Source organism: Electrophorus electricus, chromosome 16, assembly GCF_013358815.1.
Source record: "Electrophorus electricus isolate fEleEle1 chromosome 16, fEleEle1.pri, whole genome shotgun sequence".
In the NCBI taxonomy this organism is placed as follows: Eukaryota; Metazoa; Chordata; class Actinopteri; order Gymnotiformes; family Gymnotidae; genus Electrophorus; species Electrophorus electricus.
The window spans coordinates 13,423,270-13,434,161 of record NC_049550.1 but is presented as its reverse complement, the minus strand read 5'-3'; the positions used below and the strand labels follow the sequence as shown (position 1 = coordinate 13,434,161).

General features: G+C 39.5%; 1 protein-coding gene across 1 annotated transcript; it reads right to left on the bottom strand.

Annotated features, from left to right (window-relative positions):
- Positions 1-2,832: 2,832 nt before the first annotated feature.
- On the bottom strand, positions 2,833-6,260 carry LOC113579651 (sarcoplasmic reticulum histidine-rich calcium-binding protein-like). Its single transcript, XM_027013741.2, has 5 exons — positions 6,073-6,260; positions 4,042-5,442; positions 3,821-3,881; positions 3,577-3,627; positions 2,833-3,017 (listed from the first exon to the last, which is right to left on the bottom strand). The coding sequence occupies exons 1-5, from the start codon at positions 6,230-6,232 to the stop codon at positions 2,960-2,962; spliced, it is 1,731 nt and encodes a 576-aa protein (XP_026869542.2). The 5' UTR covers positions 6,233-6,260; the 3' UTR covers positions 2,833-2,959.
- Positions 6,261-10,892: the final 4,632 nt, after the last annotated feature.

Here is a 10,892-nt window from a genome sequence, read left to right as displayed (position 1 = left end):
CATTTGGTGGGGAAAGAACAGGCCTATTTACATTTTCAAACTATTCAGAAACATAAATATTCATTTTTGACTAAAGTAAAAATAAAGTACAGCTCAGCTTTAGTGACCTTCTCTGCCAGTTTTTGGTTTTCTGCTGAGAGCAACTGAAATACCTGAGTAGCCTTGTCTATGTTGAGCTTCCCTAATGTGTTGTGGCCCCTAAAAGAAAAAAAAAGGATAAGTGTGCCCTTACATTTGTCATATTTAATACTTTATTTAGTGATTTTGTCTTATCTGTAAACCAAGTTGGAACCAATATGGAGAAAATGTCACATGAAAATCTGTACTTAATATATAATATAATTTCAATGGCTCCTTAACAACTAGCCAGCTAGTTTAACTAACGTTAGCCATGCTAATGAATGAGTGAACCCTGTTAAACCCACGTCAACATGGGTAATAGAAAAGTCACTGTTGCAAACAGTGCAGCGGGCAACACTGTCATTATTTTTACCACTTTAGTGTAGTCTGGTTTGTATTTTCGCTTTAAAAAAAAAAGAAAAAAAAAAGCACTGTACGACACAAAACTAAAATGCTCAACTATAATAAAATAAACTGATGGACAGTGTAAGAGTGGAGAGGTAGACTGTACATCCCCACCCCCTAATAGTGAATTAGGGTTCACTATTCACACTAATCACCAAGAGAGACCAATCAGCATGCTCTCTGTGCCACTCTCTCTCAGTGTGTGTGTGTGTGTGTGTGTGTGTGTGTGTGTGTGTGTGTGTGTGTGTGTGTGTGTGTGTGTGTGTGTGTGTGTGTGTGTGTGTTTTGGTTTGTTTCTGTCTGTCTTTCTCTCACTCTCTCGCAAAAACATTTCTGGGATATTGTCTATAATTTGCAGGCATTGAGGATCGACTTTTAAAATGTGTGATGCCCAGACCTTCCAGGAGAAGTGGGAGGTCATCTTATTTGGTATAACAAAAGCCATGACACTTAAACCACTTTAACAGATTAATAGTCTTATGTATGGCAAACTAATGAAAGCTCAGTCCTATTGTTATAATTGCTAAAAATTTGAGAATCCTCAACATGAAAATAGGAACTGGATGTTTGCATCTCATAAAAGTACATGACTTTTTCCATTTATATTTAAAGGGTTTATTTGGTAAAAACACAACTGCAAATATATGAAATAAATGTCTTCTTAAAGACCAAAAGAACCTAAATATGCGTTTTCTTTAAAATTATGTTAACTTGCTCTTTTGGACATAAAATTACATGACTAATTTATTTTTTTTAGAATTTTTCTTATTCTGTCAAATGAGTGATCTTTACTCTCAACAGTCAAAAAGCTAACTGAGCCAGAGGGGTTGTGTTTTTAGCAGTGTTCCATAATTTCTGTTGTTTTTTTCAGTAAGCATTTGCTGGATGTTTAATGTAACACATAATTTCTAATACGTCATATTGTGTTCCTTTAACAGCCCGAGTGTTGCAGGGCAAGGAGCAGGACATACAGACTCCCCCGGCAGAGACAGGCATTTATTAACACAGGAAACAGACATCAGCACTCACATATAAAATAAACAGTGAACATGAACACAAATATGGCCAGCATGAATGATGTGCACAAAAACATGAACAATGACTGACAATGCTGCACACACCAACAGGCGTTTAAATATATACAGACATAACAAGACTAACCAGGTGCAGGTGTGTGTATAAACAACATAGATTACATCAAAAATACAACTGAATTCTCTCCTAGATGACCTGAGGGCCCGCGATGACTTAAACACTTTCAAGAAGAAAGTTGACTTTTCTATTTCGTAAGGCCTCTAGTTAAGCTGATCTGCTTTGACTGTACATCCACCATGCTCATTTGAAAAATATTGTTGTCACTTTTAACCATACACTTTGGTTTTCATGACAGCTGCACTTCATTGATGGGTGGAAATGCAGTTTTAAATTGTCTTTAAATTATTCATTTAATGCCCCTTTTGATTCTTCAGTGCATTAATTAAATTAACTTTTAAAATTATTCATTCCATTAATGTCCTTTTAAATTTTCAGTGTATTCTTTAAATTAATTAATTTAATTTTGGCAAATACCTTCCTGGGGTGATAAATCTCAGGATATCATATGAAGTATAATTCCTCTATGTATTCTTTATTTTCTGTAAAGCACTTTGTAAACTGTGCTTATGAATGTGATTATATAAATGAAGTTTATTATTAAAGAAATACAAGCAGAGGGTGGTTTTAAACATGGCCTATTATTTTTAAACATTTCTATAGGACCACAGTCTGAGTTATATTTTATACACCAAAATATGTATGAGGACAATTTGTATGCTGTCATATATATATATATATATATATATATATATATATATATATATATATATATATATATATATACACTTTATAAATGTCAAAGAATAATATATATATAAAGTGTATATATATATACACTTTATAAATGTCAAAGAATAAATGTAATCTAATGCCTCTCTGTCATTTCCTAAATTTCCTAAATACAAAAACATAAATTAATTTAAAAACAAAAGGGTAAAGTTGGTGTGCCATTTAGGATTAATTTCTATTTAGAAGTAGATATTAAAATAATCAGTGTACCTAGTTTATTAACTTTTCTCAAAATCCCTGAATATTTCTTAGTTGTTTAAAATAACTTCAGTTTTGTCATTTCCCCTCAGTCTCTCTGACTGGAGCAAAAACTGTATTACTGGGTGAATTATCATTATCTATAGGTCTGCCATAACGTTGCCGTGGGTGGTTGTTGTCTTATGTGTGTTGTCTTAATATTCACAAAATGTTAACCAATAGAACTTGCAATGCAAAGGTTTTTAATCTCGTAAGAATCTTAAAACTAGTTCTGAAAAGTGCAGCATAGACCTACAGCTAACGAAGCACTAAGATCATTATGAGACTCATTTGAGCATGTGTTCATTGATCATTAACAACCAGCGAAGTACTGGGAGTCCACCACACTGTCACACTGGAGGAGGTCAGTCCTGCATTGGAGCAAAGAAGGAAGGTCACAGAATGAAGCCTAAAGAGCTAAGCAGAGACATTCAGTAGCTCTTCAAACAAGAGAACATTTGGATGGTGGACATCCTGCTCTTTGCTATTATTTCTTTATTATTACAATTATTGTTATAATTATTCGTTACATTTATGTAGCACCTTTCTCAAACCCAAGGACACTTTACAGACAGAACTCAGCTTTTACAATCAAGTCACACATACACACACATCAATGTATCCATCTGTTGTGTGTTTTATCCACCTGTTGTGAACTCTCCTAACATGAATGAAAAGTTCTCTTAGCTTACATTATAAATTCTATAACAATATATGGTGACATCTTTTACTACCTACTGTTACAACCTCCTACCATTAGTTCTCCTGGCGTGTATTTCTGTGTATTTGATTGGAGTGCTGACTGCAGGTATAGGAGTGACATCAGTGACATCTAGTGTAGGATGTCTTATGACATCTTACATGGGGTAGGACTAACACACCTGTTTGAAGTGCGTTTTCTTTATATGCGTTTTTGTGTTTGCTACTTACATTTGCTTTGTTAGTTCATCAGATGGTTTAAAACTGTTTTCCATTTCCCGCCTGTTGGAATTTACAGACAAAAATATTACAATTAAACTAAGTTTGTGATTTGGTGTATCAAAAACATGATTAGCAGTGGCATCTAGATGAACCACAATTACTCAGTGACACATCCATTATTCGCATACAAATGTAAAAAATTGTACAGTGTTAAACGTTTTCCTCCAACTCTCACTGAGTAGTCAATACTCACGTGGTCTTTATTATAGTCCCAACACAGTCAATGTCATCAGAGATGTTGCCATTTCTTAAATCTTTAAAGAGATTTAGATTTACATTTAGAATACTGCAAAGAAGTTCCTACCTAATTTAATTTAATGGCAAGAAGTACTTTAATGTAGAAACTGAAATTTTTAGCAATGATTTGGAAGTAATCTACAAACAGCACAATCAAGAAGTTTCCAATGGACTCACTATCGCAGCTCATCCCACAGAGGTTCAGTGAGGTGTTGTTGCCTGAGACACAAGCGACATGATCTGACAACTGGAAGAGCCCATAGAATGTCCAGACTTCGTCCTCCTCAGATCCCAGGTGGTTCCCCTTATCACCATCATCTTCATGGGGTTTGGTTTGGCCAGCAATTCTGTGTTCCTTGGATGTAGTTTTATTAGAGAGAAGATTAAAGACAAGGGGCTGAGTAGGATCGATGTGTACTGACTTAACGGCTCTGGACTTGCGACCTCGAGGGTGGTTTCCCTTATCCTCAGCATCATCTTCCTGGTGTTCGGTCTGGCCAGCCATTTTGTAATCTTTGGTTGAAGTGTGATTAGAGGTAATGTTAGAGGCAGGGGGCTTGGTAGGATCGATGTGTACTGACTTAACGCCTCTGGACTTGCGACCTCGAGGGTGGTTTCCCTTATCATCTTCTTCATCTTCCTGGTGTTCGGTCTGGCCAGCCATTTTGTGATCTTTGGTTGAAGTGTGATTAGAGGTAAAGTTAGAGGCAGAGGGCTTAGTAGGATCGATGTGTACTGACTTAACGTCTCTGGACTTGCGACCTCGAGGGTGGTTTCCCTTATCATCATCATCATCATCTTCCTGGTGTTCGGTCTGGCCAGCCATTTTGTGATCTTTGGTTGAAGTGTGATTAGAGGTAAAGTTAGAGGCAGAGGGCTTGGTAGGATCGATGTGTACTGACTTAACGCCTCTGGACTTGCGACCTCGAGGGTGGTTTCCCTTATCATCTTCTTCATCTTCCTGGTGTTCGGTCTGGCCAGCCATTTTGTGATCTTTGGTTGAAGTGTGATTAGAGGTAAAGTTAGAGGCAGAGGGCTTAGTAGGATCGATGTGTACTGACTTAACGCCTCTGGACTTGCGACCTCGAGGGTGGTTTCCCTTATCATCTTCTTCATCTTCCTGGTGTTCGGTCTGGCCAGCCATTTTGTGATCTTTGGTTGAAGTGTGATTAGAGGTAAAGTTAGAGGCAGAGGGCTTGGTAGGAACGATGTGTACTGACTTAACGCTTCTGGACTTGCGACCTCGAGGGTGGTTTCCCTTATCATCTTCTTCATCTTCCTGGTGTTCGGTCTGGCCAGCCATTTTGTGATCTTTGGTTGAAGTGTGATTAGAGGTAAAGTTAGAGGCAGAGGGCTTGGTAGGAACGATGTGTACTGACTTAACGCTTCTGGACTTGCGACCTCCAGGGTGGTTTCCCTTATCATCATCATCATCATCTTCCTGGTGTTCGGTTTGGCCAGACATTTTGTGGTCTTTGGTTGAGGGATGGATAGAGACAGAGGGCTCATCCTCTGTTTCATTCATGCTCTTGACCATGCTGGTGTTGAAGCCAGACGTCAGCTGCACATGACACACAACTTTAAAAATGCAAATAAAGAATATCAGTTATCATAGGACAGTTGACTAACTTTTAATTGGTTATTATTAATTGAGGTAGACTTTTGTTTCTTTATTTACAGCTTAGAATGTATTTCCTTTAGATATTCAACAGACAGTTGCAACTACCCAATAACTGTCTTTTTAAATGTAACTTCATATAGTTTATATTTTATGTTTGATAATATTGTCATGACATGAATACTTTAAAACATTCTCATTTTATTTATGTTTTCCTACTTGCCACTTCAAGCTGAGTTGTCACTATTGGGTCCCTGAGCAAGACCTTTAACCTTGAACTGTATTCAGTCATAATTGTAAGTCACTTTGGATAAAAGTGTCAGCTAAATGCTGTAAATAAATAATATTGTCACCCTAATACGCACCTTTATGCTCACCTTCAACTTACATTTACCTTTAACCTGTAACTTTTATTTTACTCCCTGTGATAGTCTCTTTCATAACATTTAATTTTAAAATCTCTTTTCTATAGTATTTTCAGAATTCTCATTGTTTGACAGTAGCCATTTACAGAACTAACTGAACGGTTCTATATTAAAAATGCATTATTATTATTATTATTATTATTATTATTATTATTATTGACTCACTCTTGGCCAACTCGTTGCTGTTCAACAGGTTTGCAGGCAGAACCATCTTCATCTGATTCCGCAGCTCACATTTGTTCAGCACCACACCCTCGGTCACACTGGGAGCCAGAAACAGCACCGCCAACACCGCCAACACCTCCGCGTCCACGCGGAGCTGCATGCTGCCCGTGAATGTGTCTCTGCTGTGCATTCTGCAGCTTGAGAGTGCAGTAGGTGCAATATAAAGGTCCGGTAACCTGAGCCCTCCTCTGACTTCCCTCCTATTAGCATCTCTGCCAGTCACCACGCTTTTGTGCTGAGTGACTGGCTTCAGGGAAATGTTCTCTGGGTTTTGCACAATGCAAACGTCCACTTCTACTAACGTCATTCATTCTACTAAATTAATTCAGGGTTTGTTTTTCTTATTTGTTGTTGTTTTAATGTAGAAATATGCCTGTTTTTAAAATATTTCACTAAGTAGAGGGTAACAGATTGTTATTCTTAAACAAAACATGCATTTCTTTGAAAGCTCTGTGAAACCTTAAAAAGGCACGTAGAACCCAGTACTGTAATAATTTCCCAATAATGTAATAAAACCAGAAATGTTATAAAATTTAACACTTAACTCAAATCAAAAATGTAATAAACCCAATAATGTAATAATTTACCTACTAATATAACGTCCTAACCATTATTGCCCCCAATAATGTTTTTACCTGTAATGCAATACCTTATTAATAATACATTATTATTGGGAATTTATTACATTTTCAGGTTAATCATATGTAAAACCACATAACATTATTGGGAAATTATTATATTTGTGACACTTTATTTTAAATGGTCTTTTTTAGATTAAATAAATACAGACTCAGTAACACTGAGTTAATGTTCACAATGCATTGATTAATATGGCTTAATTGGAGAACATTAAGACAGAAAGGGGTAAATTAACAGGTCCCTTTAATGGAGCTACTGACCTCATCCAGACCCCCACTGTTCAAGGTTGAAGTTAAGATTAGGTTTATGATTAGGAGTAGGGTTCGGAACAGGTTTTGGGTTGAGAATAAGGTTAGGATTAGGATTGGGGTTAGGTTTAGGGCCAGGGTTAGGGATAGAGAGAATTAAGGTGAGTCTGCCTAAAGGGGACCAATCATGCTTTTCTGTGTTTTCCCTTCCTTTTAGTGCATTATATAGCTTTTTGTTATGGTAAACAGTCTGTGAAGTAACAAAACCCAAAGTACACACCAAAGTGAGTAACTCTCTCCCAAAGAAACCACTCTGACAACCTTTACAAAGTTTAATAGCCAGAAAGGTCAGACAGAGAAACAAAACCAGAACGAAGGTAGGAAACAGGACGAAGGTAGGAAACAAGACACGACAACTAAATATGAAAAAAAATGGAGCAGGAAACTAAATAGGTTCACGGAAGGCACAAAAACCGTAGAACAGTCTTAAGAGTGGAAAAGGAAAACAAGACAGTGCATCAAACAAGGTCTTAAATATCCAGGATTTAAATAAAGGCATTACAAGGAATAGCTATAGACCTGATGGGTCTTGATGGTTCCACCCAACTGCCCTCTTTCTGGTTGTTGTGGTGCCCTTCGGTCCTCCGAAAGGTCCTTCGGGACCTGATCTTCACCCATACCACCACAACATCAGACATCGCAGTAACTCCCCTCCACCTCTCGGACCATCACTTTCTATCCTTCTCTCTCTCCTTTCCTTCTCTTTCCCTTCAGTCCTCTCCAACATGTTCCTCCTCCCTCCGTCGCAATCTGCACTCCATAACTCCCTCTTCCCTTACTTCTACTATTGTGTCCACCCTTCCTCACCCTCTCTATCCTCTCTCTCTTTGGTTACAGTTACAAATACTTTCATTTCTGCACTCTCCTCATCAGTGACTCTTCTGTGCCCTCTCTCCTCTAGACCTGATAAGTCCTCTCCACCTGCCCCCTGGCTAACAGAAACACTTCGCTGCCACAGGAGAGAACTAAGGACTGCAGAGAGGCGGTGGAGGAAATCTCACGTAGATTCAGACCTCAGCTCATACAAGTCTCTCCTTTCCAAGTTCTCACTGGAAGTAACATCTGCAAAGTCATCTGATCCACGTAAGCTCTTCACGATTTTTTCTTCTCTCCTTAATCCTCCCCCTCCTCCCTCATCTCTTACTCTGGAGGATTTCATCACCTTCTTTGAGGAGGTTGCAGCAGTCCAGCAGTCCTTTTCCTCTGTTCCCACTCCTCCAACCAACGTGCATTCCCCAACATCCACCTCTCTGCTTTTTCTCCTTTCTCCACAGATGAAATTCTTCAACTCCTGACTTCCAGCAATCCGATTACATGTCCGCTGGATCCAATTCCTTCTGCTCTGTTCCAGACAATTGCAAGAGATCTGCTTCCTTTCATCTCTGTCATCATCAGTAACTCCTTATCTTCTGGATACGTGCCTACTGCATTCAAAACCGCCAGCGTGGTACCAATCCTCAAGAAGGCCACACTTGACAGCTCCAGCATTACCAACTACAGACTGGTATCACTTCTCTCTTTCCTCTCAAAAGCCCTTAAATGAGCAGTTTATAATCAATTGTCTCTTTTTCTCACCCTTAACCAGCTGCATGATTCTAATCAGTCTGGCTACAAACTGGCACATTCTACAGAAACGGCCCCCATAGCAGTGACTGAGAAACTTCATGCCGCTAAAACTGCCAAACAGTCATCTGTTTTGATTCTTCTAGACCTTTCAGCAGCCTTTGACACAGTGAACCACAACATTCTTCTCTCTGTTCTTTCCAGGCTTGGTGTGACTGGCTCTGCTTGGAGATGGTTTCAGTCCTATCTGGATGGACGGTCCTATCAGGTGACATGGAGAGGATCCACATCCAAACCGTGTAGACTCTCCACTGGTGTTCCACAAGGCTCAGTATTGGGCCCCCTTCTCTTCTCTTTGTGGACTTGTTCTCTTGGTGATGTAATATCTTCTCATGGTTTCTCCTACCACTGCTATGCTGATGACACTCAATTATTTCTTTCTTTTCCACCCCCTGACACGCAGGTCTCCAGACATATCTCAGCATGTTCGACTGACATCGCGTCATGGATGACAGCCCACCACTTGAAGGTCAACCCCAGTAAAACCGAGCTTCTGTTCATCCCAGGTACTCCCAACCCTTACCATGACCTCACTGTTTCTTTTGAGAACTCTATGGTATCACCATCCAAAGCTGCCCATAGCCTGGGCGCAACTTGAGACAACCAGTTGTCGTTCTCAACTCAGGTTTCTAATCTAACCCGGTCTTGCAGATTCCTCCTTTGTAACATAAGAAGGATTCGACCCTTTCTTTCGCAGGAAGCTACCCAGGTGCTTGTGCAGTCTCTTGTGATCTCAAAGCTAGACTACTGCAACTCACTACTTGCTGGTCTTCCTCTAAGAGCCATCAAACCTCTACAACTTGTCCAGAATGCAGCAGCACGACTGGTCTTCAATCTTCCGAAGTTCACGTGTTACTCCACTGCTGCGCTCCCTTCATTGGCTCCCTGTAGCTGCACGCATCAGATTTAAAACCTTGATGCTTGCCTACAAAGCCAAAAATGGACCAGCCCCTTCATACATGAGGTCAATGATCAAAGCCCGATCCATACCTCGAATACTTCGAACCTCAAGTACGGCTCGGCTCAAAATACCTTGCTGCAGGTCTCATGGACGACAAGCATCGAGACTTTTTTCTGTCCTGGCTCCAAGATGGTGGAATGAACTCCCACTTGCTGTCTGGACAGCAGAGTCCCTTGCAGTCTTAAAATGCAGCCTGAAGACCCAACTATTTCCAGAACATTTAAAAGGACAACTGTCACTGCTCCCATAATGACGGACTAAATTAATACTTATTGTAGGGTATTGTTTATGTTGTTTAACAAACTCTAGCACTTATTGTTTATAGCACTTATCATTGTTTAAGATAGACCTTATGTATTTTGTACTTCTAGGTATCAGCATTCATCCCTGTATTCTACAGTATTCTAGTTCATTGGTATGTTTGATTCTAACCTACTCTACTGTACTAGGATATATTCTATGAGTAAATGGACACAGCACTTTTGTAAGTCGCTCTGGATAAGAGCATCTGCTAAATTCCATAAATGTAAATGTAAATCTTCTGGGATCCAGGCGGCATGGCGGGGGTGCCTATGCACCTCCCGCTAGGAAGTCCGTCTTTAGCCGAGGGAGCTGTCACGTGAAACACAAACAATGAACACATGCACACTTAATACTAATGACTTTTAACATTAACACGAACTAGACAAACATAGTTACGGATGTTACATTTAGATACTAACACAAACACACTACATCAAAATAACCAACAACACTGCACACACTGACATGTTCAAATACACAAAGACAAACAAGGTACAGGTGTGTGCAGGCGTGGTTACAAACAAAGATCCTCCCACTACACGTGGCGGGCCAAACCATGTGACTCGTGAGAGGCGAGCGTTCTATGACAGGAATCCATGTGGCAAACAATTATTACAAGAACCAGAGTAGGTGCAGGCAAGAGAGAGGAAACCAGGGGAACAGGCTAAAGTCAAAAATCAGAAAGACAAAAATGACTAACAAGAACAGAGCAGAAACATATGACAAGGCAAATGAGACCTTGCAAAGACTAACTGAACAGAAAAGCTTTTATAGAAAGACACAAGGGAAAACCAGACACAGGTGGAACTAGTAATCAGGGGACAGGGATCAAACCGGTGGCTTGTGGGTAGTGTAGTTTGTGGTAGACTGGGTCTCTGTAGAAAGCATGACACATTCCTACATTGTTGGACAAAGTCCTGGTACAT